The 21,130-nt window shown below is 31.9% G+C and overlaps 2 protein-coding genes across 2 annotated transcripts; both read left to right on the forward strand.

Annotated features, from left to right (window-relative positions):
* Positions 1-433: 433 nt before the first annotated feature.
* LOC120074439 (U-box domain-containing protein 8) lies at positions 434-2,179 on the forward strand. Its single transcript, XM_039027558.1, has one exon. It carries the CDS (start codon positions 637-639, stop codon positions 1,732-1,734), a length of 1,098 nt encoding a protein of 365 aa, XP_038883486.1. The 5' UTR covers positions 434-636; the 3' UTR covers positions 1,735-2,179.
* Positions 2,180-5,006: 2,827 nt separating this feature from the next.
* On the forward strand, positions 5,007-7,771 carry LOC120072688 (NAD(P)H dehydrogenase (quinone) FQR1-like). The gene is made up of 4 exons (XM_039025137.1): positions 5,007-5,164; positions 6,532-6,625; positions 6,954-7,216; positions 7,302-7,771. Exons 1-4 carry the CDS (start codon positions 5,142-5,144, stop codon positions 7,528-7,530), a joined length of 609 nt encoding a protein of 202 aa, XP_038881065.1. The 5' UTR covers positions 5,007-5,141; the 3' UTR covers positions 7,531-7,771.
* Positions 7,772-21,130: the final 13,359 nt, after the last annotated feature.

Here is a 21,130-nt window from a genome sequence, read left to right on the forward strand (position 1 = left end):
ATTGGAAAATTGGTTAGATGATGTGAAAAGCCAAAGGTATAACGGATACGCAACCTTTGTGATTGTCAACTCACGGATTAAAGTAATGAATTTTAAGAAACTCTCTCCTCAACTCCTTTCTACCAAAGTCCAAAAACACACACCACCAACCAACTTACCTCTCAAATGTCCAAAATACCCTTTGCATTTTCAATATTCCTTGGTTGAATCATTATATTCAACCATCATAATTAATATCTTATCCACTAAATTACGTCTAAATTTATTAATTTTATATTTTTTTAATAAAACTATTATTAATAGATAAGATATCAATTATCATCTGGAGGTTAGTTTTTGCCTTAGCAAAAAGTGAAAATTTAATAGATGCTGTGAAGAAATGATGATTTTATATGTAAAGATAATTCGTGAGTGGGGTTTAGGTAAATTTGAAGGGTATGTGTTTTGTTGGTTCAATCTGAGAAGAAAAATGGATTTAGATAGAACATAGGGAGCCTTTCTCTTTCTCTTTCTCTCTCTCTTTCTCTTTCTCTGTAATGGAAGTCTATGGTGTTGGAGCATCCAAAACCTCATAAACCCTCAAAGAACTGTTAGATTTCTTATAGAAAAAGAGAAAAAACAAAGGTGTGGGCTTTAATGGCGGCTCCATATCCGGATGATTTCAAGTGTCCTATTTCTCTGGAGATAATGTCGGACCCTGTAATACTCTCCTCCGGCCACACCTTTGATCGTTCTTCAATCCAACGATGGCTCGACGCCGGTCACCGGACTTGCCCAATCACCCAATTGCCCCTTCCTCAAAACCCTTCTCTAATCCCTAACCATGCCCTCCGAAGCTTAATTTCAAATTTCAACCCTGTTTCCCTTTCCAAGCCATTTCTCCCTCATCCGCCGCCTCAAACCCTAATCTCGATTCTCATCTCTCCTTCTTCCTCTCTCGATTCCAAGCTCGATTGCCTCAATCAACTCGCCAGGGTTTCAAAGCGTGATTCCGCTATGCGTCGAAGATTGACCGAGTCCGGTGCTGTCTCGGCCGTTCTTAAATGTGTCGGTTCTGACGATCCCAGCCTCCAAGAGAAGGCTCTCTCGCTTTTGCTTAATCTTAGTTTGGACGATGATAACAAAGTGGGTTTGGTTGCAGAGGGAGCTATTGGCCTCACCGTGGCTGCTCTTCAAGCTAGGTCCGCCGATTGCAGAGCCGTGGCGGCCACGATGCTGACGAGCTTGGCGGTTGTGGAGGTAAACAAAGCTACAATTGGGGCATATCCCTATGCGGTTCGTTCTCTGGTTTATTTATTACGGAACGGCAACAACAGAGAGCAGAAGGAAGCTGCAACTGCGCTTTACGCCATTTGTTCATTCCCCGGAAACCGTGTGCGGGCTGTGGAATGTGGGGCTGTTCCTATTTTGCTTAAAATTGCAAATTCTGGGCTGGATAGAGCAGTGGAAGTTCTGGGGGTTTTGGCTAAGTGCAGGGAAGGTCGAGAAGAGATGCAGCGGTTCAAGGGATGTGTGGAGATTTTGGGTTGTGTTTTGAGAAATGGAGGTCCAAGAGGAGTTCAATATGCTCTTCTAACTCTGGCTTCCCTTTGTTGTCATTGCGAGCGACTGTGCGTGGAGGCCAGAAGAGAAGGCGTTTTGGGAATCTGTATGACATTGATTGATGATGATAATGAAAAGATCAGAGCAAATGCTGCAAATTTGATTCATATACTGCGCGGAAACAACCCATGAGAAGAAGGAATCAAATCCGATTCGTTTGCAGTCAGACGATTGGTGGTTTGGCTTATGAATTGTGATGTCTTATGAGTATGACCAAGGGATTTTGCTGTGGCCTAATGTCGATGCCTCATTCTCCTTACCGAGGTGAGACCAATTTCTTCTCGATTATGGGTATCTACTTTTTCCCCTTTTTTTGGTTGGATAGTTTCTGTACAAAAAAATATATTAGAATCTGGGAAGATCATGGTTCTTTTTCTTCTTTTTTCTTTTTTAATATTTATATATATATATATATGATGTAAATTGAAATAAAGAACAACAGAGTCAATCAAGCACTGGAGGAGGTGTTCTTCTTGGTTTCAGATTGGTTTATAGTTTATACTGAGAAAATTTTCCAATTTGTTGATCAGTATTGTTATTGGCTTCCATTTATGTAAGTTTCTTCTTTTGACTCAAACAAGCTAGCTAGCTTACGTGTTGTTTAAAAAAAAAAAAAAGAAAAAACTAAAATTCACGAGTATTGTTGTGGTGTCCTGTCCTGTCCTGTCCTGGGATTTTGTGGCGGTGGTGTCATGTGTGGCTGTTAAATGAAATGTAATTAAATGTTCTGCTTTTCTGAATATCGATTAGGTAAATGTAGTTGTAATTAATTTCATTAACATGGGATGCGATCGAAGCCGTGCCAAGTGTACGGACTGATCTGTTGTTTTTCTTGGTTTCCCTCTGCATTTGGAGAGGAATTCAACTAGGTTTCTAATCCTCAAGATAGATTTTTTAAAATAGAATTTCTAAACCGTTAGTGTGATTTGAAAACAGAGGATGAATAAAATATTTGGTTGAATGGATATTTTGATGCAGTAAAGTTAATGTGTGGTAGGGTTGTGAGAGAAGGTTTTGTGGTTAGAAATTGATAATGGGTTTTGGTTGGCGTGGCCATTGGAGGACTGTGGACGAAGATATGTTGTTGGTCATTTTCATTGAGCACAGAGCAGAGTGTGCAAACATGGAGCCCTCCAAGTTTGTTCTTCTCTTCCAAATTTATAATCTTTATTCTTTATTCAACCTTGTCCTTTCCTTATTGCAAAGCAGAAAGTTGTCGCCTTCCCACTCTGGTAAATTAGAGTTACAATGCTTCGAATCCGTTGAGCTATGTTAGAAGTCGACTTTATGTGCAGTAACTTCTTAACCTGATGCTGATTGTTTAATCCAATTCAGTTTTACTTTGTACTTCTTACTGTGTTTGTTAAAAAGGGATTCTGTGTAGTTGAGATTCGAGTCAAATGGGTAATGTATTGGTCAAAAAGGTTGGAAAAGTGGAGATCTTTAGAAATTCTCTGTTACACAACTTTTGATATTTACAAATATGTATTATGTATATACTTACCGTAAAAATAAATAAATAGTCCCTGTCGGTGGGTCGATGCTTGAAAGTAGAGCCACAGAGTGCTTTACGGGATTTGTTTATTCTATTTGGGCTTTCAAGGAGTTTATTCGACATGAATCCTCGTTTGAGCCCATAATAAGACCCAACATTTAAGAAACAAAACCTTGATATGTTTTCATTACTATTTGTTTATAAATATCATTTTCTTCTTTTTAAAAACTAGAAGTAGTTTCTAAAATTTTGTTTTTTCGTTTTGGAGTTTATGTGGTTAACAATTTGTATGTGTTTAAGAAATGTGAAAAGATACAAAATTAATCATGCACATTTTATATTGTCAAAGGTCAAATCAAGCTTAGTTCAATTCGTTAAGACATATATCCTCAATCTAAAAAGAGAGGTCAAAGGTTCCCATTGAACTAAAGAAAAAGTGCATTCTCAACTCATATTTAATTTTGGAAAAAAACTTCTTTTAAATGGCTACATATTTCTCTCAACGAAATGACAAGTTTAAAAGTTTGGATTTTAGCTTAAAGAAAAGAAAAACCGAAGAAAAGAAACTTATGATTATAAAAAATAATTGGAAGATGAAAAGGAACAAAATTACAAAGGGTGTGAGAATTATAATATTGTCATTAGTCATAACATAGAGAAATTGAAGGGAAACAAGTTTGGCCCTTTTCTTTTGGATGAAATATGAAAAAAAAGATGTAGAGAAGGTGAGTGAATGGACCCAGAAATGATCCATTTTGACCAAAGCAATGAAGCTACTAAAGTTTTGAGGCAAAAATATGCTTACTCTCATCATACATACTATATAGCCCTTCTGGTTTTTCCTTTCCATCTTTCATTAGAGGCAAAAAAAAAAAAAAAAAAAGTTAGTTTTTGTCAGTTCAAGAATTATAGCAGAAACAGATTCAAAATCCATTCAACTTCTTCTTGACTTCATCCATTCTCCCCTCTACAAAAAAAGGTAGAAGAAAGATCTTAGAAGTGGTATGGTCTTCCCCAATTGACAAGCAATTCAACATTGCACATTGGTAGACCCCACCACAAACCCTATCTCTTTCTTTCTTTCTTTCTGTCTTACTTTCTAGTTCCGTCTTCACCAAAAGAAATAAATGGAAATGAAGCTCAAACATTACACTAATTTCACATCAAATTAGACAAAATTATAACAAGCTTGTTTAGAAGCAATTAGTGACCCAAGTTCAGGAGCCAAGAAAGAAAGGCAGGCAATTTGTACTTGGTAATCATGTTATTATCAAAGCGTAAATTGGATGAAAATGAAGGGTCCGAATGAATTAACAAAAGACAAGAGTCGCACGCTTCAAGACAAAGGCTATCAATTCTCTCTTAAACCTTCTGCCATTACAATTTACAAGCATTTTCCATTAAACTTAATTTCACCAAATAATTGATGTCATGGGACCCCCTTAATCACTTACCTAAAACCTTTATCATAAAGCTTATCAACTTAACCAAACCCAAATACCAATCTTATTTTACTAATTATTTTCTTTTTCCCCTTTCCTATGATGCCTTGAATTTCAAGTCAGGTACTCTGAACAGAAAGAAATCTATTAGGTGTAAGACTGTGGGAAAAGAATATGAAGAAAGGTGGTTCTTTTATCACTCTTTAGAAAGTGATTTCATTCATCGAATGGATGAATTTTGCATTACTTAACGGTGAATCAGATTGAATATTTCACCTGATGAAGAAGGGAGAACTTCCAATAGGAAGAAGACTGGAGTTTAATCAATGAAAACAATGATGATGGAAGGAGTGGAGTGGACATCAACCGTCCCATAATTCAACATTATTACTAACGAAACCCCACCAAAATTGGGGTTAGACCCCATTAATTATGCTATTAAAAAAATCTAAAATAAAATTTTGTAGAACACAGCTTATAGAGCACTATAAATTGGGGTCCCCCTCAATGTCTCTACTGTCAAACATTTCGTTCACCCACTCACATTAGAGAGAACAAGAAGAAGAAGAAGACAGACAGACCGAAACTCGGAGAATCTATCAATGGCCACCAAAGTTTACATTGTGTAAGCCTCTCTCGATCCCTTCCTTATCTTTCTCTTAAGACATTCAATTCCAATTTATCAAATTTTCCAGCGATTATAGTACTCTGTTTGGTAGTCAACTGTTATATGAAGATTGTAAACCCAGATTTTTTTCGATCATTTTTTCTTCAATTTTGAAGTTTTCTCTTCGTTTGCAACGATAAACGTTGTTATGAACGACTAATTAATAACCCCAGTTATCAAAGGTTCTGTTTTTATTGATCAAAAGACATCCTGGACTCTTGGAACTTATAGTCTCTGTTTTAGTATGATTCTGTTGAGGATTACCCTGATTTGTTCTTATGGGGTTTGATTTTTTTGATTAAAAGTCAACCAATCTCTTTTAGGAGAGTGTAAAGATGAATCTTTAACATGTCTCAACTTGCTAGCTTCTTTTCATTTGTTCTTTTTTTTTTTCTTTTTTTTTTTTTTTTATTTTTTATGTTATGAACTTTTTAGTGTATGTATTATTGTGTTACAGTTCCTTAAACATCTGCATGAACAACGAGACGAATAGTTTCAATGACTGAGAATGATTTTAGGACATTAAATAGATATCTTTTTCAATGTTTGTTTGCTCCTCCAAACACGTCAGTAATTTTTTAAGGTCGCCCTCAAAATTTTGTCCCAAGAGCTCAGAGTCAAAGTGGTTTTTAATTACCATGTGAAAGTTTTATGTTTTGTTCACGCATTCTTATATTACTTATGGAAATGGGATCTTTATTTGACAAAATAATGGGGGCATTTAGCTGTCATATATGTGGACTAGACTGTCATGAAAACTGAAGTGTCTGAGAAACCTAACCTAATCTGTGGAAATCATGGAAGAACTTTTGGCTAATTTTGTGGTCCCTGCTTTAGGACTTTCATTTCTCATTCCTACTGCTTGTTTTTTGATCCACAACTATTGAAACTTCCCACTAAGTTCAACTGCTTAGCTTGTGTGATGTCAAATGTATATACTGTTGTTTTACCCTCACTGATGAGATAAATTGTCTTGTCTCTATTTTAACCAATTCTTTTAGCTGTCATATTTCTACATTAACCTTCTAGAAAAAGGGCTCCAACTCCCCCTTTTGGTTTTTTTTGCATATTATTCCCTTGTTGAGAATTCAGTTTTTTTGTGCAAAAGTTTCTTTTCTTTCTTTTGACATCACTTATTCAAAAAAAACATCATACATGTTGTATCCAATGGAGGGACAGCTACTACTATGAGAAATTATGGCCAACTGTAGTTGTTGGTGATACGGTTGGTCGTCGTGTCATATATGTATGAGAAAAATTTCCGTCGTTAATCAATGGCTGTAGAAAAGTTATTTTGAACTTGATGAGTATGTTATGCTGTATAGTTACTATTCCACGTATGGACATGTCTTGAGGCTAGCAGAGGAAATTCAGAAAGGAGCTGCTTCTGTGGAGGGAGTTGAAGTCAAATTATGGCAGGTGCGTGTCTTATTTCGGTCATAGCCATTCTTTCTTTAGGTGTTGGACTAAGATCTTAAATCTATTCACATTGAATTTGATAATGAATGTCTTTGTTTCGCTGCTTAGGAGTTTCTTTCTTCATTTTTTGTTGAGATGCATTGTTCAAATTAAGTACAAATAGCCAAGAAAATCTTTACTTGAATGTGCTCGTTTCAGATCCATCGGTTTCCCATCATTGAAAATTCTGCATACATTCTCTAACTGTATAGAAAAAGCTTCATATAATCGGGGAACTGGTTTTGGTACTTGAGTCCCCTGAATGAGTATATATATCATATTTAAACAGGTCCCAGAAACATTACCAAGCGAGGTTCTTGAAAAGATGCAAGCACCACCAAAGGGTGAAGCACCGATCATTACACCAAACGAACTCGCTGAAGCTGACGGTTTGCTCTTCGGATTCCCTACAAGATTCGGAATGATGTGTGCTCAATTCAAAGCATTCATGGATGCAACAGGCAGTTTATGGAGAACACAATCACTTGCAGGCAAGCCTGCAGGCATTTTCTATAGCACTGCTTCTCAAGGAGGTGGACAGGAGACTACTCCGTGAGCCTCTTTTCAAATTCCTCATTTTAGAGTTAAAAACCCAACAAATTCCTCATTTTGATCTTAAAATTTTGTACTATTGCAGCTTAACAGCCATAACTCAGCTGGTTCATCATGGAATGCTGTTTGTTCCGATTGGATATTCATTTGGAGCTGGTATGTTCGAGATGGAGAACATCAAGGGCGGGAGCCCTTACGGTGCCGGAACTTTGGCTGGTGATGGCTCTAGACAGCCTTCTGAACTGGAACTGCAGCAAGCTTTCCACCAGGGAAAGTATTTTGCTGGCATTGCAAAGAAGCTCAAGGGAAACTGACTGTTTCCATAATATTAGTCATATAATTGTTCCCACCATGGCTATACTTATTATTTGTTCACCCTGTCTCACTCTCTCTCTCTCTCTCTATATATAGCTGTTCTCTGTTGAAGAATTTGCTGTCTTTTATTGTCTTTGATTTGTGTATCTATTGAAGCTTACACTGCTACCAAACATTATTATCTATCAAAGTTATTTTTGTGTACTTTTAGCATAATATGTAACTCAATATTCGTCGGAAGTGTGACCAAAGTCTCATATAAGCTAATATATTGGTACGGGGCTTTTTGAGTGAAATCGACACCACAAGAAGTTATAATTAGGACAAGAAAGTTGGGGGCAATAATGAATGAAATTGCATGATTAAAGAGGATGAAAACATATGGGCCAACAAAACAGATACAATACAAATTTATCCAATATGAAGTTGCTGTTGGATATAGTTTGTTAGCAAGTGGCATGGAATATCTATGTATATCATCATATCTTCAAAGTGGCCCATCCAAATGGGTTTAACTTCAATCAAAAGGCCAATCTGTTAAGGTTGTTGCTTCAACACCACAGACCGTCGTACTACTCTTATTAGTTTTGGTTTTTAATAAAGAAAGTCAGATAAAAGAAGATTAAAATGTCATTTTAATCTCTTTATCCTGAGATTTATTCAATTTTAGTTCATTTACTTTTAATAAATTTTAATTAATGTCTATTACTAGTTTATTCTTTTTTAAATTTTTAGAGCAAATATCAGTTTATACTTCTCAACTTTGGGAGTAGTATCAATTTAAACCTTAAACTTTCATACGTGTGTCAATTTAAATCTCAAATTAGTAATTATATCGATTTAAACTCTGAATTTTCATAAATATATCAATTCAAACTCTAAACTTTCATAAAATATCAATTTAAACCCTCCATTATATTTTATTTAGATATACTTATGAAAGTTCATGGTTTAAATAGATATAATTATAAAAGTTTAAGGTTTAAATAGATATACTTATAAAAGCTTAAAATTTTAATTGATACAATTATTAGTTTGGGTTTTAAATTGACACAACCCCAAAATTTTGGGTTTAAAATGATACAACTATTAGTTTAAAGTTTAAATTGATACAACCCCAAAGTTTAAGATAATAAATTGATATTTATCCTAATTTTTATTAAAAAAGAATTATTACTATTTAATAGTATTTTTACTATAAATTTTTGGAAACATATTGACATATTTTATATTTCTTATATGAAAATTATTATGATTATTTAACAAATTTTGGTTAAAATTAAAATGGAAGGGTTTCACACAATGCAGAAAATTTTCCATTATTGCCTCTCATAGGAGTCTAGGTTAGTTCTAGTATAGTTAATCATCTCTCGAACCAACTCCTTTTCTTCGTCTTGGTAAGCTATTGTCTAATGAGACGCGAATTTCTCCGGAGATTCTTCCTTTTGCTCCTTAGTATACGATTTATAGATTTTGTCCTAAACTTAATTTATTGGTTATTTCTAATATGTAAAATATCATATGTGATAATATTCTTAAAATATGAGTTACCAAAAAATTGACTCAAATATAAAAAAAAAACCTAAAATTAGATCGATTGAAAATATAGAGATTAAAATAAAAGCCTACCAAAGTCTTATTATAATGTATTAAGAAAGACACAAAGTCTTAATGGGAGGAAAAAGAGGAGAAAAATATGATGGAATGGATGAGGGCATAAAAAAGCGGCTATATATCAAACTTTCTAAAAAGAGAGGATTTGGCCAAACTCTGTATTTTGATTCCTGAAAGCCATACAAGATCGGATTCAAAGTTACGAAAAGAAATTACACTTTTTCAACCTCCCCCCTCCAAAAAAAATAAAAATAAAAAATGAAAAACCAATTCATTTTCAGATATTTAAAAACTTGAAGAAATTCATTGTTCTTTTTCTCTTTTTAACCCATCCCAAAACAAGAAAAATATGAAAAAGAAATTTGAAATTTGAAAAGTTGGGGCAGAAAAAAAAAAAAAAAAGAAAAGCAAAAGCTGGAGTTGATAGCGGATATGTGCTTTTGATTTTATTAAACATCATTCATAGCCAGATGCCTCTCAAAGCTGCCTTTTCCTTTTTAAGTATTCCTTTTTATTATTATTAATTCTCATAAACCATAAGAAAAATTAAAAATTTAAAAAAAAAAAAAAAAAAAAAAAGAGTGGAAATTCTTCATCTGATAGAGAAGCAAAGGCAAAGTACTGATCCGGATTCCGTTAAGGGGATGGTATAAAATATAATACCCATCAACCCATCAAATCCAAGTCACCCAAAAAATAAAAATTATCATTTTTATTATATTTTAATGTATTTTTAATTGATATAAAATATATTTTAGCCACAAAAAGCACTTTCCCACATGATTGGTCACTTGTCAAAATGGTTCTTCCACGTTAAGCTTCTTACAAATGTTATGTTTTAATTTTGCTTGCATGTCCAAAAAGCAACAAAAGAACCCACCTTTTTTTTATCATTGGTTCTGTTAAAGAAAGAAGCTTATTCATTTTAACATCACAAACAAGCTTCGTTGTTTTTTTCTTTTTTTCTTTTTCTTTTTCTTTTCTTTTCTTTTCTCTTTTTTTTTTTTGCGCCCCTTTCCTTTTTATAATGAGAAATTTTTAATTAGAGAGGTCATTATTAGGAAAAACAGATTAATTTGCTAGCTGTCAACATAACCTTATTCTTCTATTTTGCCTAATTTCTTCGAATTAACACATTAAATTATTATAAACTTGGACATGTTTGAATCATTGATTGGTTTTCAATTGTTGTGTTTTTTACGTTTTTGAACGAGTAAGATTTATTTATTCGGCTTCTCAAAAAACAAAAAAATTTCTAAGAAAATATTTAAGTGCATCTCGGATGATATCTATGTATGTGAAATCATAATTTATCACATGATAAATTTTTCATTATTTTGTTTTGAAATATTTTAATATATATTTTTTGTTTAAGTCCTATTTTAGTCTCTAAACTTTGAAGCTGATGATATTTTGGTCCTAAACTTTAAAAAACATTCGTTTTAATCCCAAAACTTTTTAAAAGTGTCTACTCTTAGTCCATACTATTAAAGTTATGTTAACTATTCAATAGAAATTTGAAGGAGCTTGTATTTATGGATGAGTATGCTCTAAATGTATTGAGTAAGATGAAGGTGAAGTAAAACGTCAACAACCAACACACCAAAATACTTTAGGATCAAAATTTTAAACAAAAAAAATCTGTTAAATTCTCCCGCTTTGTCATCTAATTTAAAATTAGAACTCTAGATTTTTTAGTGTATCTAACTTATTTGGTAGCCTAATCATCCAAAAATATAAATCACCGTTATTTTGTTTAAGAGTTAACAAAATCTTAATATAATATGAATCAAAATAAACACTTTTTAAATGTTTGGTGATTAACGAATAATTTTAAAAATTTAGGGACCAAAATAAATAATATACAAAGTTTAGAGACTAAAACAAATATTTTTTAAAATATAGAAACCAAAATAAAATATTGTTCAAAATTTAGAGATCAAAATAAGATTATTTTTAAAAAAAAATGTATATGATGAAAGTAGGTTGAAAAAAAATAGGTGCATCGTGAAATTTTGAGACCTATAAAATGCTAAAAGAAGAAAAGTAAATTTGATGCGCCATGCTACATATAATGGGAGATCCTGGGTGGTAAAGTTTTTAGGCCATCATAATAAAAATTTAGATTTTATAATTAAGATTGTTTATATATACATTTTTTAATTTCCGTCTAAGAACTATTTTGTTTTAGTTTCACGTTTTAAAAAATAAACTTTTTGAACTCAATTTACTAAATAGTTCCATTATATATATATATATATAACAATTCAAAAAAAAAAATACAAGAATTTTGGTTTTTTCGACGAATCTTTTTTCAATGGAGAAAAAAACGTCGGACTTTCCTACTTTTTTTGACGAAATTACTACGGCGTCGAGATAAAATCATCTCCCAACAAGCATCTGACCAGGGTCGGGATAAGTCAGCTCTTCCAATGGTGTTTTGGACAACCGTCGGGCGTGCCTACTAATTCCGACGGTCTTCTACCGTCGGGCTAGGTTCGATTGTAAAAAGATTCGAGGGTTTTTTTTATTAAAGTTATTCTGACGGTTGTCCAAATGACCATCGAGCGTTCCTACTTTGCTCGACAGGACTAGGGACCTTCAAGGGAGGTTCAATTGTAAAAAAAAAAAAAAAAAAAAGATTTACCCGTCACTTTCCCTCTTTCTCTCATTTTCTCCTCTCCCCCACACCCTCGATTGTTGCCGTTCACCGTTGTTTATGCAATGGGTTCACTATTTGCCACCGTCACCACAGGTATCTTTCTTTTCTTTCACCGTCGATCAATGGTAAAATTCTTGTTGTTTCTCTTTGAGCATCTCATGAATTAGTCTCTTCTCAATAGTTACTTGGAAATTCAACATTTGATAACTCAATCAATATATCTTAATTATATTACAATGTATAGAGTCATTACATTAAATTTAGATACTCCTACCCTATTATGTTTGACTTCGAAGTTGGAAAGCTTGAATTTTTATACATGTTATGCATTTTAATGTTATCTAAGAAGGTAGAGTAATGTTCAAAATATTTCTACATATATAGTTCTTTCTTTGATATAGTGTTATGAAATTCAATTTTATTTTGTTTTTGGGCCAAATCTTCTACAAAATAAAAAAAAAAAAAAAAAGTTATTTTGTAATATTGATTGATGAACAGTCGATTTTGTACAATTACTTAGACTTATTAGACTATTCTTTTTGTTCTAAAAGTATATATTAAAAAAAATGAAGAACAACTTGCAAACAATTCTCAACTTTGAACACAAGTATACTTACATCTCCTCAGCATTGTCATTCATGCATATCTATCTGACAATTTTGTTTGAACGGTTTTTGAATCTTAGTCTTCCATTCTTAGTTCTCTACTTATTTTTTTGGGAAATAGATTTGAATTAACACCACGTTCACTCAAAAAAATATAATAAATTATTGGTAATCAAATAAAGGCCAACAACTACAACACATAGATTGAAACTTTACAACTTCATGAAGGATTTTGTAAGTTAATTAGAAGAATATGGACAGACCCATATAGGCACTTCTAAAACAATATAAGGAATATAATTCTTATAGCCAACCAAATATGAATAGTTTCAAAATATACATTTCCAAACATTCTATCAAAACTATTCATCTACCTACCTAACAACTATCACATGTACCAATCCAAAACTACCTTTGACATTGTATTATGATACCTAATTTTAGATCATACTTCTTGAAGGAAAAGCAACTAGACATAATAAAATAAAGGCCAACAACTCAAATGTCCACAAATTACATTTTACGAAGCTAGAACTTTTATTATAGCAACACCTTGTCAATAAAGAACCACTTCGTATAAAATATCCTATAAATAATACAAACACAAAGTTTCAAACAAATATCCCCAAATTTGCTCAACACATCAAGATCCATGTAAAATATCATATAAAAGGGAAAGTGCAAATGACTTCAAGCAAGAAATATGCATTTAAACCAAAGTTGCATTTAAACCAAGGGGGTAAATCAACTTTTGAAATGGTAATCAAGCCATATTTAAATGTGTGACTTTCTAGACAAAATGTATGCAACATACCAATAGCATTTTCAATCACTTTGAAAGTTATAATATCACATGTAAATCAAGAATATACATGAGAAATTAAGCCCTAACTTTGAAAGCACAAGCCTCAAACCAAGAAAATCAAGCCTTAACTTTGAAAGTTCATGCCTCAAACCAAGAAAATCAAGAATTAAACCTAATCTAAACTAAATCTAAAACAAGAATTAAACCTAATCTAAACTAAATCTACTTACCTCAATGAAGAATCTCTTCAAGATTTATGGAATAAAATCAAGCCCTAATTTTGAAAGTTCATGCCTCAAACTATAAGAACAATATGGAAGAAGAATTTATTATGAGATTCAAGAATATACATTAGGGATTAAGCCCTAACTTTGAAAGTTCAAGCTTCAAACCAAAAAAATCAAGCTCTAACTTTGAAAGTTCATGGCTTAAACCAAGAAAATCAAGAATTAAACCTAATTTAAACTAAATTTACTTACCTTAATGAAGAATCTCTTCAAGATTGATGGAATAAAATCAAGCCCTAACTTTAAAAGTTCATGCCTCAAACCAAGAGCAATATGAAAGAAGAATTTATTATGAGATTCAAGAATATACATGAGAGATTAAGCCTAACTTTGAAAGTTCAAGCCTCAAACCAAAAAAATCAAGTCCTAACTTTGAAAGTTCGTGCCTCAAACAAAGAAAATCAAGAATTAAACCTAATCTAAACTAAATCTACTTACCTCAATGAAGAATCTCTTCAATATTGATGGAATAAATTCAAGCCCTAGCTTTAAAAGTTCATGCCTCAAACTAAGAACAATATGAAAGAAGAATTTATTATGAGATTCAAGAATATACATGGGAGATTAAGCCCTAACTTTGAAAGTTCAAGCCTCAAACCAAAAAAATCAAGTCCTAACTTTGAAAGTTTATGCCTCAAACCAAGAAAATCAAGCCCTAATTTGAAACTTCATGCCTTTAAGTCAAGAAAATCAAGAATTAAAACTAATCTAAACAAGATTAAGCCTAATATAAACAAGAAAATTAAGATTAAGCCTAATCATACCAAGAAAATCAAGACTTAAACCTAATCTAAATAAGAAAATCAAGATTAAGCCCTAATTTTGAAAGTTCATGACTCAAATCTACTTCCCTCAATGAAGAATATTCAAGATTGATGGAATAACAAAGATACAATAAAGGGAAGTGAAAAACCAAGAAGATTTCGAGTGTATTACACAAAAAATCAACTAAAAGTATTGCAAAGAATAGACTGCAAATCGACTGCTGGAACTTCTTTTAGATCTGTCTGATAGCGTCGTGACGCAACTAAAAGAGCGTTGCAATGCTGTTCAAGAGGCGCGCAATTTTCCCATCAAAACCCGTAGTGTTGCAACGTTGCGTGTATGAAGCGTGGGCTTTTTTCATTTTTCCATCAAAATACGTAGCATTGCAACGCTATCCTATATATTTTACAATTCTTAACGTTTTTAAAACGTCAAGAATCTATTAATTGAACTTGACATTTTTAAAATGTCAAGTACTGTATTTTCCAGAAAAAATGCACAGCCCCCGCTTTTTAAAATCAATTCTTGATGTTTTTTCTTTAAAATCACCTATTTCTGACATTTTTTTTCATAACATCGTCAAGTATTTAAAGTTGAAAACGTCAAGAAATATGGTTTTTCTTGTAGTGAACATTTATGCATTTGAATATAACGAGTGGAATTATAAAAGCCTTTACAAAGGATGACATTTTTGTTTTGAAAAATTATTGTTGTGGTTGATGCTCGAATTTAATCGAGAAGACTAGCCTAATTTGAAAATTTGATTGAAGTGAAAGACATTATGATGTCTTCAAATTAAAGAAGCTATATGATAATTTATCAATTTTAAATAAAATAAATTAATCTATGTTAGAAAATTTTATGAGGATAGAATCTTACATTGTAGTTATATATATATATATATAATTCTCCCATTTTAAAAATTGAGAATTGTAAAAAAAAATTATAAAGAAAATTTAAAAATAATAAACAGAGATGAGGTAGTTTAAGGTAAAATAAAAATTGAGGCACTGGTGAGACTTTTTTGGTTGTGAGTTTGTAGTTCTTTCCTGCTATTTACATCTTGCCCTTCATAGGGATCATATAAGTTAGAAATTAATACTTAAAAATTAACTAATTGTTTAAATCATATAGGTTCAACTTATCATATATATAATAAGAATGGATAAAGAGTGGATTACGATTAGAAACAAGTTATCAATTCGGTATGCAGAAGGAGTAGATTCCTTGAAGTTGCAAAACTTCATACATAACTCGGGAAAAACAAGATGTCCATGCAGAAAATATATGAATGCAATGTGGGAGCCAATAGAAGGAGTTGAACAACATTTATTCATTAATAGAATTTCTCTATCGTATCATTAATGGGTATATCATGGAGACCCAGTTGACTTGTCTAGAGGATACGAGAGTCAGACATCTCAATCGACACATGATAATGGATTAAGTACAACAGAGATGAATGTTATAGATGAAGAAAATGAAATTTTGAATATTATAAATGATCTACAGTGTCTAATTACTTATGTGAATGAAGAAGATAACGAGAATGAGATGCACACCAATGCCCAAGAAAGAGATAACAATTCAAGCTTATTTAAAGACTTAATAAATGAAGTATGTAACCAGTTGTACCCTAGTTGTACAAAATTCTCTTCATTGTTGTTCTTGGTGAAGTTGATGCATATTAAGGTTCTTAACGATTGGACTAACACGTCGTTTGATTTGTTACTTGAATTGTTAAAAGAAGCATTTCCTGTTGGAGCATCTATACCTAGTTCATTTTATGAAGCTAAAAGAAAATTACGTGACTTAAGACTAGGTTATGAGTCTATTCATGCTTGCAAATATGATTGCATCCTATATTGGAAAGAATTTGTCGATTTGCAACAATGTCCAGTATGTGGTGAGTCTCGATACAAAGTTGAAGATGGAAAAAGTAAAAAGATTCCACATAAAATTTTACGACATTTTCCTTTAATACCAAGATTGAAGCGATTACTTGTATCTAAACATATTGCACCTGAAATGATGTGGCATAAAATGAGGTGTTGAAATTAATGGAGTGTTGCGACATCTAGCTGATGCTACATGGTGGAAGCATTTTTATCGTGAGTTTCCTCAGTTTCCTTCAGACCCAAGAAATGTTCGTTTAGGACTAGCTTCAGATGGTTTTAATCCATTCGGGAATATGAGTACTTCGTATAGTATGTGGCCAGTGGTGCTCATTCCTTACAATTTACCACATTGAAAATGCATGAAAGAGACAAATTTCATTGTCTTCCTTCTTATACCCGAGCCGAAATCTCATGAAAAAGAAATTGATATTTACTTACAGCTATTGATTGAAGAGTTAAAGGAGATATGGAATGATGGTGTGCACACTTATGATCGTGTTAGCAGTGAATACCTTCAACTACGTGCGAGCTTATTGTGGACTATTAACGACTTTCCTGTGTATGGTGACCTATTTGGATGGAGTACTAAAGGTTACCAAGCATGCCCTATTTGTAAAAATGATACATCATCATTAATGCTAAGAGGGAAGCATATTTTATGGGGCATCGACGTTATCTTCCAAATAATCATAGTTGGTGCAAGAGCAAAAAATATGATGGAAAAATGGAACGTAGACCTCATCCAGTTTTCATGGTTGGAAAAGATATCTTATGAGAGGTGAACTTGTTAAACTTTTTTGTGCTTAGCAAACATCCAGAGAAGCGTGATAAAAAAAACGGAAATGAAGTTTAAATTGGAATAGAAAAAAGTATATTTTTCCAACTTCCATATTGGTCGAAACTTTTATTGAGACATAAATTGGATGTTATACATATCAAAAATAATATTTGTGATAATTTGGTAGGTACATTATTAAATATTGAGGGAAAGAATAAGGATATAACTAATGCTCGTCTGGATTTAGAAGATCTAAATATACAAAAGGAACTACACCTGCAGAAGGTAGGGGATAAAGTTGTAAAGCCACACGCTGCATACACATTGACTAGCAATGATAAGGTTGCATTCTGTAAGTGGATGAAAGAAATCAAATTTCCTGATTGGTTTTTATCAAATATATCAAGATATGTGAGTGAGAAAGATGGAAAGCTATGGGGGCTAAAAACTCACAACTAGCATGTTCTGCTTCATAGGCTTCTTCTAATTGGTGTTCGAGCATACTTAAAAAAAAAAAAAAAAAAGATGTGTCCACCATTATCGTTGAGTTATGCAATTTTTTCTATGATCTATGTGCAAAAACAATATCTATAGGGGATTTGGATCGATTAAAAGGAGAAATTATAATCATACTTTGTAAGTTAGAAAAAATATTTCCACCAACATTTTTCGATGTAATAGTGCACCTAGCAATCCATTTGCCCTATGAAACAAAAGTTGCAGGTCCAATTATTTATAGTTGGATGTACCCTATCGAAATAAGTTTACAGACATTAAAACAATATGTAAGAAACAAAGCACATCCTGAGGGTTCTATAGTAAAAACGTATATAATGAATCAATCGTTGGTATTTTGTTCTTTGTACATAACTGGAATTGAAATAGGTTCAATAGAGATGAAAGAAATTATGATAGACTTCTAGAGAATGAGATACATGGTGAATTTTCAATGCTTAGATACAATGTGCAACCATTAGGAGCACCAAGAGTAAGGACATTATCGAGAGAAGATAAATGCAATGCACATTGGTACATCCTTGAACAATTGCATAGAAATAAAATCTAATCGAAAGTAGGTTTTGAACAGTCTATTGTAATTGATGATTTCGATACAAAGTGTGATATAGAAAATTGAGATATGTCTCTTTTTTATAAGCAATATTTGAGACTAATTCAACATGAAGTTCAAAGTCATGATGATTTTATACAGAAGGCACCAATGAGTTTTCCTGATTGGTTCAAATCTCATATAAGTATGGTATTAAAAGACAAGTAATAATTCCATTGAATTAATGTGAGTGATATTATTTTTTAAGATATAGTGTTTTGTACTAAATTAATAGGTTCTTTCATTGCGTGAAAATGGAGATATGTCTGATGATATATATTCACTAGCGATAAGACCGGCTTCAGAAGTGTGCTTGTACAGTGGATGTATTGTTAATGGAGTACGCTATCATGGTATTGAACGTGATAATTGTCGAAGTACACAAAATAGTAGGATCATGGTGCCTTCAGAAAGTGAAGGTGGAGGTGATCTCCATAATTTCTATGGTGTTATCAATGAAGTCTTGGATTTCTAGTATGCCAAGAGAAGACATGTAATTATGTTTCATTGTACATGGTTCGACAAAAACCCTAAAAAGACCAATAAAGTACACATGGATTTAGGGTATATATAAATTAATACAGCTCGTCATTGGTTTGTTAACGAGCCTTTTGTATTTGTCAGTCAAGCTAAACAGTGTTTTATATCGACGGTCCCAAATATGGTAATAATTAGAAAGTGGTGCAAGTAGTCCAAAACAAGCGTGTGTTGGACATGCCAGAAGTAGAAGAACGTGAGAATGACTAACCTGAGTTATTAGAAGTTGTGAATAGTATTCCTTGTATAATCGATGAATCAATGAACGATATTAATTTATGTAGAGTTGATGTTGTTTCTATAGTCGTAGAATAATAGATAATTTAGCAAGTTGATGATGACTTCATAAATGACGAGGGAAGAGGATGTACAATCATCTTCTGATAGGAGTTTGAGTCTCGATGAACATCTTTATGAAACGGAATAATTATGTAAATATGTATCTTCTTTTTCATTTCACAACTAACGTATTATTGTATAACGTATATATTTTTGTTTGCACAGGAACAATGGTAGGTCACACTAATGAGGAGGCATTAATGGAGTATTTAGAGTTCAAGCATATTGGCGCATCATCCTCTATGGGAGATAATTCAGGTTATTTTAAATACACAAAATATTGAGAGGGGGGTAGTAAATATACAATTATGTTCAAGTTTAAGTTGAGTTTAAATTTTATATTGAGATTGAGAATAATTTTGAAATGGGTATATGCTATCAAGATCAAAAGTAATTTACTACATAGTTTTAAAAATCAAAGATTAATTTTAAAATTTTGTTTCTGTATTTAAAGTTTACCCGAGGACTCAAAATGTTATAAAAACAAGGCTTTTATAGAGAAGAATATATATGTAATGAAAATTGTCAGAAATAACACATTTAAGTTTTTACTTTACAAAATTAGTATCTTTGTTGAAAACTCGTAAAAATATTTTTTTTCTTTATCCATCTCAGGCGAGATCGATTACGAGAATTTAGTTAAAAAAAAAAATCCAATTTATGGATTATTTGAAACTTTTTCCAACATAATAATTTGATAAATATTTAGTAAACATAATTGAATTTGGATAATATTTGAAAATAATATAAGATTTGGTATAAGATTTGAGAAGATTACATAAAATATCAGCAAATCTCGGTGTGTAATCTTGAGAAGGTCCAAAACGATCGATAAGTTAGAAATTTTTTTATTTTTTTAACTAATTTTCCGTGATTGATTTCATTCAAGATGGATGAGAAAAACTATCTTTACAAGTTCTCAAAAAACGTGATAATTTTGTAAGGTGAAAAACTTAAACATACTATTTCTGACAATTTCCCAAACATCTTCTAATACTTTTAAGTTAGTTTAACAAATTTTTGTTTTTGTGAAACTTAAATGAATAAAATTGGAATCTTTTTAAAAGCCAAAAGGACAACGAAATAAAATCCTCACAAGAAGAATTGTCCTAGACGAACCATTGCACTTTGTGTTTGGAAGAAGAGTAGAAAGTTAAACCATTTTTAGAAATCATACATGCATCGTCTTTATTAATTATATAAATATTTGTTTTAGATTTGGTTTTCTTTCTAGTATAACAGGAGCAGGAAATATTCGAAATATGATTATGTTCTAGTTATGTATAATAAATCAGTTTATATCATTTTTAAAAGTTATAATTCTGTGTTATATAATCTAATTTCTTTTATAAAAAATACATTATTATAAATATTTTATCTAAAAATTGTTATAATCAAACGGATAATCACTACATTGATTTGTGATATATGAATTATCAATCACAAATCCAAATAAAGTTATAATCTATACGGAAGTAATTAAAAGAACAAAACACATCAACACACAAGAAATATATTCCTTTTTTTATTTTTTATTTTTTTATTGAACATACCCCTATTCTCTTTCTGATCATGTTAAAAAAATATATATAGTAATAGCATCTAATTCCCATTTAAAAATTAAAACACTACTAGTACTTAAGTTACTAACAATATACCTCTCCTCATCTACATCAATGTAATATCACAACAAAAACTTTTAGTATATCCATTAACCATAGAATGCTTTATTAAGACAAAGAAAAGGAGTTTGAGACAATTATCAATTATAACTCCTCAAAATTATTATTTATCAATATCAATTTTAGAAGGTATCATTATAAAATTGAACGAAACTAAATACATTAAGAAAAAAAGAAAAAGAAAAAGAAAACTCAGAAAATACGATACCAAGTATCATTTGAAACATTGATGGTTTGGTCGGAAACTCGTATATGGCCCCTTGTAGGGTTGATCCCAGCACGCGCGCATGCCCCTCACAAACCCTAGAAATCAAAAGCACAAAACAAAGTGGGCCGCCCTTCTCTGAGCTTCCCACTACCCATCCATCACATTCCAATTCCCAAATTATTATTATTATTATTATTTTTAAAAAAAACATAAAAAATTTATTTTTATTCCATCCAAACAAAACAAACACAAACTCCACTACTTGCGCTTCTCGCTTCCCTAGGTAGTATACATATTATGATTCAAATCAA

Source organism: Benincasa hispida, chromosome 3 (assembly GCF_009727055.1).
Source record: "Benincasa hispida cultivar B227 chromosome 3, ASM972705v1, whole genome shotgun sequence".
NCBI classification, from domain to species: domain Eukaryota; kingdom Viridiplantae; phylum Streptophyta; class Magnoliopsida; order Cucurbitales; family Cucurbitaceae; genus Benincasa; species Benincasa hispida.